Below are 15,513 nucleotides of genomic sequence, written 5' to 3' on the forward strand. Positions count from 1 at the left end.
CCTCGAAGATAAAGGGGCGAAAGTGGAACCTGTAAAGCCGACAATAAAAGAAAAATAGGAGAAACCCACCGAAAAGAATGACAACACCGGCTCAACTCCTCAGCGCAGGGCTCCCCTCTCCCAGGCGGCAGCGTGATAAAACTTTGGTTAGTATATAGCCCCGAACTGTCTACACTTCTCATACTCGCCAACAATGGAGTATCCGGCAGCTTGACGATGGCGCGTCCTTAGATGCCGGTCAGCTGGTCACGGTAAGGTCAAGAACAGGACGTTCAAGCTGCCGCTGGCTGCCCCTCCCTGAGGTCAAGGCCCCTCTGTTCTTGTTGGCATTGTCCTCCCTCCCATCGTCGTCAGTTAAATTCTTAGTGACTCTAGGCTTGGATAAAGCAAGGGAATGGTCATTCTCCTTCGCATAATCACCTCCATCCTCAACTGCTCCCGCATCAGTCCTCGAATTCCATAACAAAACTTTGCTTCTTCTGATCACCATGACCGTGCTGTGGCTGCGTGCTCCGCACACTAACAGCCATACTCTTAACAGGACTCATTGCAATACTATAAGCACCATCCTCGACCATAGCTGCACTAGCTGCACTCCCTCCAACAACGCGGATACTCCCCCTCTTATAACTCGACAGCAATCTCTCACTTGCGGCAAATAGTTCTTTGCGCCGACCTAGCTGTGCTGTCGTTTGTCCTCCTCTGCGGTATCCTTCCCAATGGTATCGGCAACCCCACTGAGAGTGGGCGTGGCATTCCTGCCTGGAATAAATAGTAAAGAGGAGTTCCTGCTAACAGCGCTGTTCATGTACCGGAGAGAGGAAATAGCTGAGTTGACGGCGAGGAGGTTTTCGTCGCCTGTTTCGGTGTCTTCACCGTCCACGTACTGAACTGTGACGGCTGGTGTGGGCTTGCTGCTGTGGTCAAAGGCTGGAGTCTGCTTCTGACCTTCGTGTAGCTCAATATCTGGGGCTGCTGCGCTAGCAGTTCCATCACGAGGAGAGACTGGTGCTGGCAGGAGCGCAGCTCCTGATGGTAAGACAAGGGAGCTTGAGCGGCGTCAGGGAGAGGGACAGCGATAGGTCAGAAGCAGTGGGCGTTGACGAGGAGACGAGGCTGCGTGTGGTAAACAAGGATGCGTTGGTAGTGAAGCTAGCGCGGTTGAGCTCGATCACCTTCTGGACGACCGGAATTGCTAGCATGCTTGGTCAAAGTAGAAGTGATTTGCTCCGTATCCTGCTTTTGGTCCCTAGCCACCTGCTGTTCCTGCTCAACAACCCTGACTTGCGATACACCCTTTTTCTCGGCAGACGTCAGCCCAATCTGCGCCGAGACCTTCCCCTGGTGCTTTCCGCTCTTCTCCTATCCATTACCAACCAGCAATATTATCTTCCGAGGTACCCTCCTCAGCCTTCTCATCTTCCTCGCTATCCCCATTAAAACTAAATACTATCTGACTCTGACTGCAATACTCCACGACTCCCCCATGCCCAATCTCGTTATCGTACTGTCCATGGCAAATCAAAGCCTTACTCCCATCTTCCTCTCCCCCCAGAGCGGCAGCAGCAAGCCGCGCCAGTCTTGGAGTCTTTTCACGATGCCGCCGACGTGAACGGCTATGTAAGAGGACAAGGCATGTAATAGCAAGGCCAGGGGCGAAGGCAATGCCTATGATGAGAGAGACGACTGTTTGGGGTAGGAGAAGGGAAAGTATGGTTGGGGTTGAGGCCGAAAGGCAGACATTTTTGTCAAGACATCCTCTAGTCTTTTGGTAAGTGGACTTGTTGATCAAAAGTTGTGGTAAGCTGGATTATGTTGACGTGGTTACCGTATATGGTTCCAGTCAGCTCGGTGATGTCTTGGATGATACGCGAAGTTGCTCTTATTACTTGAAGTGAGTCATCCACTGTTAAACTCGGATTCTGTGATCTGTAATAAACAACAGAGGGTAGAGAGACAACAAAAGACAAAAACAGGCAAATCATGTACACCATTTATGAAACCTGAGTGTGGTGTTGACAGCAGCTCCGACCTTAACGTCACAAGAAAAGGAAGAAAATCTAGTCAAACACGAGAAGTAGACAAGATATCATACCGAAAACTAAACCAAAAAACACAACAAAGATTAGCTAAGTAAGTTTCTTGTCTGGGCCTTAGCGACATGCTTTGGGTGTATCTTACGGGTAGCTGGGCAATGTGTTCGCTGACGCTGAAATGAGTCGCAGCGGGCAACACTATGCCAACTCTCCGGAGTCAGCTAAACAATTATTTACGTAAAGGCAACATACCTATAAATGTATGGGAAATGGGATTGGTGGGTTTCAGATACTGTAATCGGAGCACAATGTTGCTGCCAAACAGAGTCTGGAATGCGGTCTGGACGATATGGACAGATGAAAATTTGGGCTGGCATGTCACTACTGGGGTATCTGAGTCCATCTACAACTTGGAGACAACACAAAATCACTCCTTCTCATTGGGCACAAGTATGCAACACGTCACACTGTAAATCCAAATTTAGGATCAGGCGTAGAGAATTGGTATCTTCCGTAGCAACTGACCCGCAGAACACCGTAACACCTGGGCGCAAAGCAACGCAAGCATCACCGATGCAGTTTTGAGCAATGATCATAAAAGAAATGAGGTCGTCCCGGTTCACGCGGTGTACCAGAGCCAACCCGCTGGGCCGGCATATTCATTTGTTCAAACCCGACGTGCCATAAACATCATCCCAAAGACTCCGCCCCTCCACCCTTCATTCAATCAGGACTTCAGTTATCCACACCCATATCGTACGCCCCAGAGCGATGTCGTCAAACCCAAACCGAAAAGAGAAATAGAGGGAAAATGTGACCAGGAGCATATGCCATATGTGCAAGAAGACAAAACCCCGTACGAGGGATGCTGCTGACACCAGTCACAACCGCCTAATGGCGGGCGTGATGATGACGATGCATGTGAATATGCTCGCGACGAACCTTCTCGCTTCCAGGAGTAGCAGTGGCGGTGACGGTGACTGTCTCGGTGGCCAGCATGACGTACTCGACCGTCTCGATAACGACAATCTTGCTGACAGTGTTGCCGTTGGTGATGTAGTCGGTGCGGACGAGCGAGTATCCCTCGGGAATCGGGGGATCCGACGGGATGGGTGCAGGAGTAGGCTCGGGAGATGGCTCAGCAAGGGCACCAATGTTGGCGCTGGTGGTGGTGGGCTCAACGCTGAAAGTGGCCTCGACAGTGCTGGTAGGTCTCTCCTTGAACACGCCGCCCGGCAGAATGTCAGACTCTGCAGAGGCAGTAACTCCAGCGGAGTAGCTGGCAGTCGGGACTGGCACGTAGTTCGGCTCGGTATTGGTGGGACGAGCGGCTGTGGCGGGCTCAGGGCCGTACTGGATGACGATATTGCCGGGAAGAGACTCGCCAATTAGACCAGTAACCTTCTCGTTCTTGACAATCTCGGGGATCTTCATCTTGCAAGCGCGCTGCTCGTCCTCGCTCTGCAGGGTGAAGATTGGGCAGTCGGACAGCTTGCCGCTCAGATTGGTGCACTGGTTGACGGCCGCCTGGAGGAAGTTCTCATCCCAGCCGCTGATGAAGTCGCCATGATAACCGAAGCCTGAACAATTAGCAAGATTTAAGCCAAAAAATGTTGGGAATCGAACATACCCTGGACGTCACCGTGAGAAATAACAAACTCGCCGGGAACACCAACAAACTCATTGGTAGCCCAGATAGTCTCGTACATCAGGCCAGGAAGCTTGACATCGAAACCATCGGGGCAGGTTCCGGTCATGACCAGGTCGGGGTAGGCAACGTGATCCTTGAAGTTGGCAGAGGTAATGTCCTTGCCATTCCAGCATGAGGGGAACATGAGCTCAAATCGAACGCCATCAGCGCAGTGCTCATCCAGATAAGCCTTAGGAGGAAGATAGTGACGGTATAGAGTGCCCTCGGGAGCCTTCGCGTAGTTGAGACAGTTGAAACCAATGGCACGTTGAGCGAGATCATGCTGGTTGGTCTGACCAAGAGCCTTCCAGAGCGACTTCTCGGGGTCAGCCTCATAGGGCCCCATGCCGCCAACTGAGTAGTTACGTCGAGTAGCATCACCGGCGATCATGCGGAAATTGTTTGGAAAAGCAGTGACGCCAGCCTCGGGATTCTTTGCATCAGGGAAGAGGAAGTAGTAGCTATGCAACAATCAGCTGGCGGCACCAATGGACTGGGGCTGCTCCCATGGAGCATGAGCGACTTACGCAAGCATGCCGCCGACTTGAGTGACCTCCTGGTAGGTGCCATTGGCATGACGGAAGTAGAGGTTGGGAGCCCAGTAAGCCGACTTGTCCTGGACGACGGCACACGAGGTGCACTCGCCGTTAACGAGGTCCTCGTAGGTGGCCTTCTCATTGAAGCCTGTGCGTATCAATAAGCATGCGAGTGTTTTAACTCGTAAAAATGATCGGCTTACCAGAAGAACCATGGATCGCGTGCGAGTGGAGAGACGCAGCGCCGGGGCTGATCAATGGATCGATGCGACCAACGCCAACACGACCGCGGCATTCCATGCGCCAGAACGCGGAGACGCTACCCGCCGAGGTGAGAAGCGCCAGAGGCTTGAGGAACTTCATGGTAATCAGGAAAGAAGGACGAATCACAGATTGATGAGTGTGGTGAGTATTGTTGACGATGCTGGTATTTTGCGATCTGAACGACCGAGAGTAAAAGAGTGCTTGAAAGTTTAAGAAAAAGCGGGGAAAGAAATGTGGGAACCAAGATCGCGAGGAAGAGATCTTTCGCAGGGTTAGTTTCGGTTTTGCAAACGAGGAGAGTAAACAATAGTAAGTAGGTAGACACAGAAAGGAAGGAGGGCAAAGTGGGGCGGCGACGACGACCAGGTTTGGGATGAAATCACAGCGGCTGCATAGAAACAGGCAGAACGAGTCTGCCTGAAGCATGCCGTGAACCGTGAAATCTTCTCTCTCTCTTGCAGACTGTCCTCATTCCTTCTTCTACCTTCCACAACCTTGAACTTGCACTTGCACACCAATGCCTGCATGCTCACACATTTCACTCATACACTTACGTACCCGGAGATTGGTATCGGCTCGGTGAAGCCAGCCAATGCAGACGTCAGGAATGGCAGAAGAACAAGCACAGGCCCCAGTAGCTGACCAAGGATAACACTTCACAGTCGTCCAGCGGTCCACAAGGCTGTCTGGACTGGAGTCGGCAGGTAGGTAGTGATCACTTTCCTGCAAGCTGCACGTATCGGATCGGATCTCAAGACTTTTGCTGTTGCTGTGTGCGATGTAGCCCGCTTTTCAACGCTGTGGGATGGTGAAGTATTGAGTGAAAAAGAGTGTGATGAAAACCAGCGGAGAGGCGTCGTCAAAGGCGCGTGCTCCGAAGGAATGAAGAAGCAAAAAACGCGCAATGAAAAGAGGTGAAAGAGTGTCTGAAGACCGTCGAGTTGGCGATAATCGCCGCAAGGAAAAGGAGCGTGCCACCCAGAAAATGGGCAGAAATCACTTGTCAATTCAATGAAAGAGAGCGGCGAGGGTGAAGGACTGGAAAGACTGTAACAAGGCTGAAAGGGAGCTCGACGGGCAGACTGGAGAAACAAAGGGCAAAGAGAAGGGAACGACTGTAGATAGAATTAGTGAGAGAAAAGGGGACGTGAAGGGAAGGAAAATGAGTGAAATGAAACGAGTGCAACTTTACGATGGCGACTGCGACTTCGCCCGGGAGCCAAAGATAACCCAAACCCAAATTTGGGGACGCAACAGCACTAGAAGCAGCAGCGCGCCCTGCCGCGGGAGCGTTACCGTTACATAGGTTTACCGACAGCCCAGGGGGGGGGGGAGGGCAGATGGAGGCAGATGAGGAGGGGCAGCGATGACCATCTCACCATCACGGCTCACCAGACTTACCAGACTCACAGGACCCTCACCTAACCCCACCACAGCGCTCCAAGGGGAAGGGGCTCTCGGCACGGTGACACAGGGCCACTTTCCTGAAGCAGCACACTGGCATCCAACGGCAGTCTCTGATTGGCTGGCTTAGACTAGCTACGGCGGACAAGACGTGGAACCTGGGATTAAGGGGACACTACCAGGGATGGCGCCAGGGATCTACCAATCTGCCACATGCCGCGCGGCGCGTTCCTGGGACTAAAATCGGCCAAAAAGCGGCGCCCCAGCGCAACAGTCAGAATCTGGAAGCGGCGGGTTGCTGCCCTGGGGAAGCCGCGATCCGAGAAATGAGCCCTGAGGTCATCCGTCCTTTTTTGGTCACGACTGCCCATTATGATTCTCAGGATCTTGTCATCCTTGCTCACCAACTACCAGAAAATTGTGACCTCCAGATTTAAGGACGAGACCATCCACGATTTCACATGGACCAGGGCGTACGTTTGCTGTCGTGATAAGTGCGTAACGTGCCCACTGCCCAAAAGCCGTCATCCGACCGCATTGCAAACCGTCGTTCGGCCCAAGAGGGCATTCGTCGTCGCCAGCTCGAGTGATACAGTTGGGGCAGACAACTTCATTTCGTCGCGCAGACGTCTCACTCTGCTTGTGGCAGCGTCGTTTTTAGCTGTTCGACGGCTTCTCTGGCCACGGCAGATCGTGGTGGGCAAACTCAGTTCACTGTCTCCCCCCGCGCTCTGTCTGGGAATGGGGCCACGGCAGCATGGAAGGTGGACGGAGATTTTCTGTCTGGCTTAGAAGAAGTGGATGAAATTGTGGGGAGAAACAGAGGCAACGCCAGTGAAATCAGTGGCATAGATGGCTGTTACACGAGCATCAGTGAAGGATGGGCCACGGCGGCGGGTATGCACATGAGATGAAGAGCTGCAAGGGGCTGCTGCAAGACTGCAGAGCAGAGAAGAAAGCAGACGGCCAGGGCCGACTGCAAACCGGCAATGATGCGGTGTGGCCTGCGATCGAACACGCCCAAAGCCTGAAACATTAACACCCTGGATGTTTTCTCGCGTTGACTTGGCGTTTTTTTTTTTCTTATTACAGCAGAGATTGCGGGAGGGAATCCGGGAGGAATGGCGGCCCAATGGAATGATGACGACAGCCGGTGCCCATCTGCGTTTCGTCAGACGCCGCGTTGCCGCTGCGCCCAGCCTCTTGGCTCTCGACCTCTCGAATAGCGGATGACTCGAGCAGGAAAGTCTAAACAAGTCTAAATAGAGAGTCATTTATGCTTACCCGTCAAGAAACATCTTTAATTCCGTCCACTTGGATAAACGGAAACATATACTGATAATGAGGCTGTGGATTCTCCATAAAGCAAGGCAACCACCAACCCATCAACTGCCATTCCACCGCTGCTTGCTTAGCTCATCGCTGTCTGCGTAGGACAGATATTTGAGACTGTCATCCAAATGCCTCGCCGCTCCGGTCAGCGGCACATCTCGGTTCTGCTTGCTCGGCGCTCACCGAGCTCGGCACCGAGTTGGCGGCGGAGGCTATGTGTGGGCACCAATCTTTGACGCATGATCCTGTAACTTCATGCAGGCTTGGCATCTGCTGAAGCCACTGCGGGGCCAAACCCCTGAATCTGAAACGGTCCCTGGTTCAATTTCAGCCACAGTTCAGCCACAGAATAGCACTGTAATATGACTTTGTTGATAACTGTGTGGCTGTGCAATTCAGGGGTCATCATCCGCCAGCCTGGAGACACAGTGCGCGTACCGTTGTCGCGACCTGTCCCCTCTCGAACTTGATTCGACACGACGAGCACCTGTTCACCTCCAGGTTTCCAACCAGCATTGGACAACCATTCAAGGTTCTGGCAATCTCGATGAGTATCCTGCCAGCTTTCGAGCCCGACAAAAAATTCCTAATCACAACGCGACATCCGCAAATTGACCGCTTCACACGATGGACGACCTTGCCGGCCTCAGCTGGTCGACAACGCCCAGTAACCCGCCGAAACCTTCCCAATCTTCAACTTCAACATCCCCGTTCGCAAATCTAAACCCTCCCGTTTCAAACCCCCTCTCCTCTCTCCGCCCTAGCCCCTCACCCTTCGCCTCCGGCCGCAACACGCCTCTCTCAACCCAAGGATCCGGCAATGTCATCAACAAACCAGTCCCGACCTCTGCGAAGCCCGCCCAAGACAGCTTCAGCAACTTGTTGAACTTTGGCACCGGCGGCAAGAATAATGCCAATCTAAGCCTGCGACAGCGGCAGGAGCTTTTGGAGGCAGAAAAGCGCAGGAAAGAGGAGGAGAAGCGCCAGCTCGCGCAGCAGACTTTTGGAGAGGGTCATTTCTTTGACTCGCTTGCTTCAAGGAGTCAGTCTGCATCGTCTTTGCAGGCGCCGCCGGCGGCTGGTGTGCCCACGCCTCTGACGTCGTCGACGGGGTCGACTCGTGGGGCTGGAGTTGCAGTTGGGGCACAAAAGAAGACAGCGAGTGAGTCGGATGAGGACTTGTTTGCTGCGTTCAGGGCTGAGACGAAGGTGGATAATTCGAGCTACTTTCCTCCGCCAACTACGTCAGAGAAGCCGACGCCTGCTAAGGCGCCGGCGCTTGATCTTACAGATCCGAATGCGTGGGGGAAGCCGCCTGCGTCTGGGCCGGGGTCTGGGAATGGGAGTGGCGGGTTGCTGGATGATGATGATCCGTTTGGGTTGAGTCAGCTCCAGGCGAAGCCAAGCGCCCCGGCGGCGGCGGCTACTGCTGTTGATGAGGAGGATGATTTGTTAGGCGACCTGGCCAAGCCTGTAGAAGAGATCCGGAAGAAGAGGGAAGCAGAAAGGCCTGCCTTTTCTCGGCAGCCTCAGCCGGGCAAGCCGATCGAGGATTCGTCATCAGACTCTGAGCCGGAGAGGCCTGGTGCGCCTACTGGATCTGATGACCCGTTTGATCGGGCCGTCGCCCAGATCATGGAGTATGGATTCTCCGCCGAGGATGCTAGGAGGAGCTTAACCGAGAGCGGCGCTGGCATCAACGTCCAGGTTGCCGTCAACTGGCTGCTCGATGACGCGCATAGGAAGGCCAAGGATAAGGCCAAGGCACGAAGCAGGGCAGGCGATCAGCCTTCATTCCCCGAGGAGCTACCCCCCAGACCTCCTCGCAATGGCACTTCATCATGGATAAGGGAGGAGTCATCACGAGATAGCTCACGCAGCCGAGACAACCGGTCGCCTGCTTCCTTCATCGAAGGCGATCTGGCCAAGACGGCTGCAGCCATGGGTACTCAATTTCTCAAGACAGCCAACAATTTGTGGAAGCAAGGACAGAAGAAGGTCCAGAAGGCCGTGGCCGAGTTCCAGAACGAGGGCGACCCCAGCCAGCCCAAGTGGATGCGGTCAGCAGCGACGGACCGGCTCCCGGGTGATATGCGGGATGAGCCGGCCCAGGTTACCGACGAAGCTCTCATGCTGGAGGCCGGAGGCCCTCCTCCGAAGCCGAAGCGTCCCAGTCCTGAGAGCCGCGCTCCGAGCGAAGTCCCGTCGCGCGAGCGGTCGCCGGCTCTCCCCCCTCGTCCGGGACAGGCGCCGAGATGGCAGCACCTTTCTCAGCCGCCCCTGGATTCCCGCTCGCGCCTGAACAGGCTGGCTGCTGAGGAAGAGAGCTTCCAAGCCTACGTCAGCCCAGCACGTAGGAAGAAGACGATGCCTCAACCCCAGCCCGAGCCCAAACCTAAACCTTCTCCCTCCGCTGAGCCCGAACCCGACCTCCTCTTTGGTGTCTCTTCTCCAGCTCCAGCTCCGACTACTCGTCCAACCCCTCAATCTCATCCCTCCCCCGCCCCGACCCCTGCTGCTCAGAAACCCAAACCAGCCCCTTCTCCGGCCCGCCCAGCTCGCCAAATCCCCCAAGTCTCCCCCGCCGCCCTCCAAACCTCAACCAAACACCGTCTCGAAGGCACATCCCACTTCAAACGTGGCGACTTTGCCGCCGCCCATACCTCCTACACCTTGGCCCTCTCCTCCCTCCCCTCTGACCATCCCCTCACCATTGTGTTACTCACCAACCGCGCCCTTACTTCCCTAAAGACTGGTGAACCGAGGCAAGCCATATCTGACGCGGATGCCGCATTGCAAATTATCGGACCTAATGAGGGTAAGGGTGAAACAGTGGAGGTTATTAATGAGAAGGGGGAGACTGAGCGAAGGGATATGCGTGAGTTGTTTGGGAAAGCACTCGTTCGCAAGGCGGAGGCATTGGAGCAAATTGAGCGATGGGAGGATGCAGGGAGGGTTTGGCAAAGGGCTGTGGAGGGGGGTGTGGGAGGGCAGGTTGCTATCACGGGGAAGCAAAGGTGTGCTAAGGCTTTGGCACCGAAGCAGAGTGTCACGGCGAGGTCCTCGCCTGCGCCAAGTAGTGCAAAACTCAGGCCAAGTGTCCCGGCAAGGTCGTCGCCCGCCCTGAGGACACCTACGATCCCGCCGAAGGATTCCGAAGCGCTGAAGCTAGCTAGAGCAGTGCACGAGGCCGCGGAACGAGAGAACGACGAGAAGTTTCAGCTGACAGATAAAGTGGATGCAAGGATCTCGGCGTGGCGGGATGGGAAGAGGGATAACCTTAGGGCATTACTCACCAGCTTGGATACGGTACTGTGGGAGGGGAGTGGATGGAAGAAGGTTAGCTTGCATGAGCTGGTCATGCCGAATAAGGTGAAGGTGATGTACATGAAGGCTGTGGCCAAGACGCATCCTGATAAGGTATGTTCCCCTGCGGTTTTTTGGGAAAGTTTTGGGATGGGAGAGAGGCTAACGTGTGCAGCTGCCGCAAAATGCCACGACGGAGATGAAGATGATTGCAGGGTTGGTGTTCAGCACGCTGAATGAGGCGTGGGATAAGTTTAAGGCGGAGAATAATATGTGAGTTTGAGGAGGTCATGAAGGTAGAGATATGAGGGATACCAGCAGACGGTAGAGTTCATGCTTGAAGTGGTAATCGAAGGATAGTACGATATGGATGTCTGCGATCATCAGTGTCCATACATAAGGGGATTCTCGAAGAAACACATCCACGTCATGCCTACCTCCATGCCATGCCAACCACTGCCCATACCCAAACCAAATACAGTACCAAATATTAAGTATCTCTTAAAGCGCGTTCATAAGCCCAAGCTCCTCCTCACGCTCTCCTTCACCCTCCTCTCATACTCAGCCCTGTTCTCCCGCCACATCTTGGCCGCCTCCACATTCGCAGGACTCTCGTCGTTCGGCTCAGCCAGCATGCTCATAACAGAGATCAAAATCTTCTCGACAGACTGGATGGGCGACCACCGCTCGGATGCATGCTCATAGTGATTCGGGTCGTCGCCGGGAGGGTGCAAGATCGAGATGCAGACTAGTCCCGAGGGGTACACTACCTAGCGTCAGTCTCCTTCCTTACCAACAAGATTTATACAGAGAAAGAGGGTACCATTAGGATGAAAAACCTCGCTCAGAAACTTCATGGTCGGCGGGGCAAGAGGATAATCTTTCGGGAAGCGCAGTTCGGCGGGGAAGACGCCGCCCTCAAAGGGCGTGCCCTCGGGCCCCTGGATCCAGGCTTCCCAGACTAGCAGATCGTCTTCGTTCACTGGGCCGGCGGTGATACCCTCTGGGGGGTTGTTGAGGAGGGCGCGGTATTCTTGGAGGAGACGGCGGTGCGCGGGGGATTGGGCCATGGTGGCTTTCTGAGAAAGACGGGATGGAGTGTGTGGATTGGGATGGGGGTTGGGGCTGTTCGGGACTCGAGGTTGGTGTTTTAGAGGCTAGGGGACGTGATCGCGTGTGTGGTATTAACGATAATGGATCGGCAACGGATGGGTTATGGATTGGCAACGGGGACAGGATCTTGATATCTTGGCTAGGAGGGCTGATGGTCTTTGTTGAACCTTAGAGCGTCAAGATGGAACAGACCAGCGCGTGTGAGCGCGACCATCGTCACTTTCCCAGGCCGACGGTGGGGTTACCACCAACCTCCCCCATACCCACACAGTGCTAACGGCGACTGGGGGCTCTGTCTCCAAAAAGTTCCTTGCAAAAGTGGGACTGCGCCCGCAGATTGAAGACCCAGGCTTGGCGTTGGAGAGCTTGGCTCGGCGTCGGCAAAAAGCTCTCCCGCGGACTGCGACCCAAGCAGGTGAGCTCAAGTTCAACTGAGGACATTGCGACAGCGTCCTCAGAGGACGTCTTGTCACATTGCTGCCCCCCTCCCCTCCTCTAGTTTTTATTCCTGCGGCACGGGACGCAGCTGGACGTTGAGCCAGCCAAGTCTGCGGGCATAGTCGCCTAACATGCCGCCTGCCGTGCGCCTCGGGAGCGCATTCCCCTCGTTTTCCTGCGTCAAGCTCACATCTTCGACTTCTAGGCTACGATTAGCACAGTCCAGCTCCAGACAGTCAATATGTCTCTTCTGCTCGCTTTCCACGCTGTACAATAACCGCCAGCCGGGCTCACGAAGGCCATGTGTCTCCCAATCGATTCACCCAGGACCCCGCTCTCTCCCTCTCAGCAGCAGTAGATACCCTTCCTCGACAAGGTCAACCACCAGCGGCACAAACTTCGACCCCCGCGCCGACCTCAAAACCGCTCTAATCCCCCTCGACCGCTATGCCCGCCACCCCCGTCGAGAACTTCTTGATCTCGCCCACAAGAACCTCTCCGAGCCCCTCGGCCAAGAACACATCCGCGTAGCCATTATCGCCCTGACCGACCAATCCACAGGCCACAACCCCTCCGAAACAGCCAAGCGCCTTGTCAAGGCGCTTTTCGCTGATCCATTGTCGCCAGAAGCAGAATGGGAACGGGAGTTGGATGGGTGGGGTGTTCAAGAGGGTAGGCCAGTGCTGTTGAATGTGGAGGGGCAACCTAGACAGGAAGAAGAGAAACCAAGGGATATAGAAGTCACTATGGGGAGGTGGCTGACGCAGGTCCCGAAAATTAAAGTGGAATCGCCGGTTTGGAAGGAGGTTGTTGGGCAGGGAGGATTAGAGGTGCTTATTATGGCGGGAAGTAAGGAGAGTTTCGGGGGGGATGGGGCGTACTTTGAGATATCGGCAAATGAGGTCGAGAAGTTGTTGATTCCGAATGTAGATATGTCGGCGATTGACGCTTATTGGGGCTCGCACAGGATTGCGGTGCACTTGGCGGTGATTGTTGGGGAGGGGAAGACCGGGAGGGATTTTGCGTGGCGGCTGCTGCCCAGATTTGACGGGGAGAAGTATGAGAGGGAGCATGGCGTCGTGGCGGCGGTTAACTTCCAAAAACCTGCTGCAAAGGACCCAGACCGTCCCGACTCGATTCTACACATCAACGTCGACGCCGCAACCGAAGGCCTATCCCTCTTCCGCTCTGACATCGCCAACGCAAAACGGTACCACACCCTCTGGTCCCAAAGCGGCGTCAGCCGCCTATCAGACTGGCTCAAATCCCTCATCACATCCCCGAAGTCTGCTGCGGGCAAGACCGTTAGACCTGCCGTCTACAACCTCATCTCCTCTCTCCTCCACAACGCCCGCATCAACCTGAACCACGACAAAGACTGGATTAACGAATCCGTCTGGATCGGTGAACAGATGCTCGACGCCTTGCGCGCTCCCTTCCAGTCCTGGGCGCGTGAAGCGCATCAGGAACTGCAAGACCAGCTCGACAATGCCTTTTCCAGCAAACAGTGGCGCCAACTGCGCTGGTGGAATCTCTTCTGGCATGCCGACGACGTGGGCATGGTCACGTCCGATCTGGTATCCAAGCACTTCCTGCCCCGCGCAGAAAAAGAACTGATCTACCTCGCAGGCCGATTCCAAGAAATCAAAAACGGCCACACCAACAAGCTCGTGCAGTATGATTTACCGGCAGGCATGACCGACCCCTCTGGAACCAAATCGAAATGGCCCCTTCAAATACCCTATACCCGGTCTTACATCCTGACCCAAAGTGTCCCTGCCCTCCAAGCCCTCGCGCAATCTCTCGTCATCCAATCCGCCTCCCTTATCGGCGCTACCTCCGCTTTGGCAGGCCTATCCTACCTCTGGGCCGGCGGATCCCTAGGACTGTACGAATGTGGAGCTATTGCGGCGCTGGGCGCGATCGTGGCTCTGAGAAGGCTGCAGCAGAAGTGGGATGCGGCACGGAAGTATTGGGAAGAGGAGGTCAGGGAAGAGGGGAGGAAAGCGTTAAGGGCTGTGGAGAAGACGTTGGTGGATGCGTTCAAGAAGGCAAAGGACGAGGACACGGAGGAGAAGAGGCAGGTGAGGGAGTTGGAGGGGATCGAGAAGATTATTGAACGGGCGGAGAGGGAGTTGAAGAGGTTGAGGTGATTCCTTTGGGATGGAATGGTTTGGTTTGTAAAGCGTGTATTATTTACGTTTGATGGAATATTTGGGAGGATTGACATCAAGTAGGTATATAGACGCGGCCGAAGGACTTGAACCGAGTCAGCCCTGCTCTTGATCGCATAAATGAGCCGTACTATACGTACCAGCCGCTCAAATCTTTTCATCTCTGCGAGATCCTGCAGCGGACTGACCATCTCCAACTGTCTCAATGCCCCCTGAACCAACCATTTGTGCAAGCCTTTCGTTTACTTGAAAACGGATTCCCCAAAACCAAACCCGTATGGTTGAACAAACAGAAGAGCCGTGGTGAAAGACTCCGATGTGTTTTCTTTGGTATTTTTCCAAAGCATTCCAGCTCATCAACTACCAACAGAGAGAATCCATCAGAACCAGATCGCATCCATACATAGTATAGGTTCGTTACCGGCCACGGCCGCTAGCACGAGCACGGCTAACTGTGGCCCTACCGCGGGCAAGGCCGACACCACGGCCACGAACGTTGCGGCTGCGAAACATAGGCGCATTCCTAGCCTCCTGTCAGCTCCTGTCCTAGGATCATACTGCGTCGGGTAGAGACGGAGAGGCGGGTAGGTAGCTACCTAAGCATGTCAGGGACGATGAAAAAACGGACATGCGAGCCGCGGATGTAAATTTGTTCCAGGTGGCTGACGCGGCCGTCACGGGCCGTCACAGTGATATCCTTGAGCTGGACATTCATGTTGTCTTCGGCTGTTGAACCCTTCTGTCAGTAATCTTGTTAAGTTCTCGGGTGTGAAAGGGGGTCAAAAAAGGGAATGGGTCAGGACATACCCTCGATCAGCTTACCGCGATAGGTCTGACCAGTAGTCAGCTCCAGGGTGACGATATGGCCCTGTTTTTTTTTCAAAGTCGGTCAGTACGAGTTGGCGTCGCCGTCGTCGTCGTCGAAAGAGCGGCAGGTTAAATCATACCTGGGCCTCGTTAAGCAGCTTGATCGGAATGCCGATGGACGAAGTCATTTTGACAGTTGATTGATTATGGTTTGTTGTACGTGACGGCGATCGACCGAATTTGCTGCGGTGTGGGAGATGGATCGATTTGTTTGCGAGGGTGAGGCAAGGGCGATGATGAAAGTGTTAATGATTCGCGATGTCGCCGGCTCTGCAGAGGCACGCAGTCGCTTTTGCGAACGCGATGGCGGCAGATCTTCGGCTGTTGCCAAGACCTGGAGGTTACCAAGACTT

General features: G+C 54.6%; 5 protein-coding genes across 5 annotated transcripts; 2 read left to right on the top strand and 3 right to left on the bottom strand.

The window, feature by feature from the left end:
* Positions 1 to 676: 676 nt before the first annotated feature.
* On the bottom strand, positions 677 to 4,625 carry CTHT_0065220 (uncharacterized protein; the record flags this gene model as incomplete). The annotated part of the gene is made up of 8 exons (XM_006696760.1): positions 677 to 1,029; positions 1,176 to 1,362; positions 1,534 to 1,616; positions 2,562 to 2,580; positions 2,979 to 3,616; positions 3,667 to 4,187; positions 4,254 to 4,410; positions 4,466 to 4,625. The coding sequence occupies 8 exons, from the start codon at positions 4,623 to 4,625 to the stop codon at positions 677 to 679; spliced, it is 2,118 nt and encodes a 705-aa protein (XP_006696823.1).
* Positions 4,626 to 7,889: 3,264 nt separating this feature from the next.
* CTHT_0065230 (uncharacterized protein) lies at positions 7,890 to 10,845 on the top strand (the record flags this gene model as incomplete). The annotated part of the gene is made up of 2 exons (XM_006696761.1): positions 7,890 to 10,682; positions 10,744 to 10,845. The coding sequence occupies 2 exons, from the start codon at positions 7,890 to 7,892 to the stop codon at positions 10,843 to 10,845; spliced, it is 2,895 nt and encodes a 964-aa protein (XP_006696824.1).
* Positions 10,846 to 11,080: 235 nt separating this feature from the next.
* CTHT_0065240 (putative ubiquitin carrier protein) lies at positions 11,081 to 11,638 on the bottom strand (the record flags this gene model as incomplete). Its single annotated transcript, XM_006696762.1, has 2 exons — positions 11,081 to 11,316; positions 11,392 to 11,638. 2 exons carry the CDS (start codon positions 11,636 to 11,638, stop codon positions 11,081 to 11,083), a joined length of 483 nt encoding a protein of 160 aa, XP_006696825.1.
* Positions 11,639 to 12,250: 612 nt separating this feature from the next.
* On the top strand, positions 12,251 to 14,272 carry CTHT_0065250 (uncharacterized protein; the record flags this gene model as incomplete). The annotated part of the gene is made up of 1 exon (XM_006696763.1): positions 12,251 to 14,272. The coding sequence occupies one exon, from the start codon at positions 12,251 to 12,253 to the stop codon at positions 14,270 to 14,272; it is 2,022 nt and encodes a 673-aa protein (XP_006696826.1).
* A 438-nt stretch (positions 14,273 to 14,710) lies between these two features.
* Positions 14,711 to 15,288, bottom strand: CTHT_0065260 (small nuclear ribonucleoprotein smD3-like protein; the record flags this gene model as incomplete). The annotated part of the gene is made up of 4 exons (XM_006696764.1): positions 14,711 to 14,816; positions 14,890 to 15,019; positions 15,101 to 15,161; positions 15,241 to 15,288. The coding sequence occupies 4 exons, from the start codon at positions 15,286 to 15,288 to the stop codon at positions 14,711 to 14,713; spliced, it is 345 nt and encodes a 114-aa protein (XP_006696827.1).
* Between the last annotated feature and the right edge of the window lie 225 nt (positions 15,289 to 15,513).

The sequence above is a fragment of the Thermochaetoides thermophila genome, assembly GCF_000221225.1.
Source record: "Thermochaetoides thermophila DSM 1495 unplaced genomic scaffold scf7180000011822, whole genome shotgun sequence".
Taxonomy (NCBI): domain Eukaryota; kingdom Fungi; phylum Ascomycota; class Sordariomycetes; order Sordariales; family Chaetomiaceae; genus Thermochaetoides; species Thermochaetoides thermophila.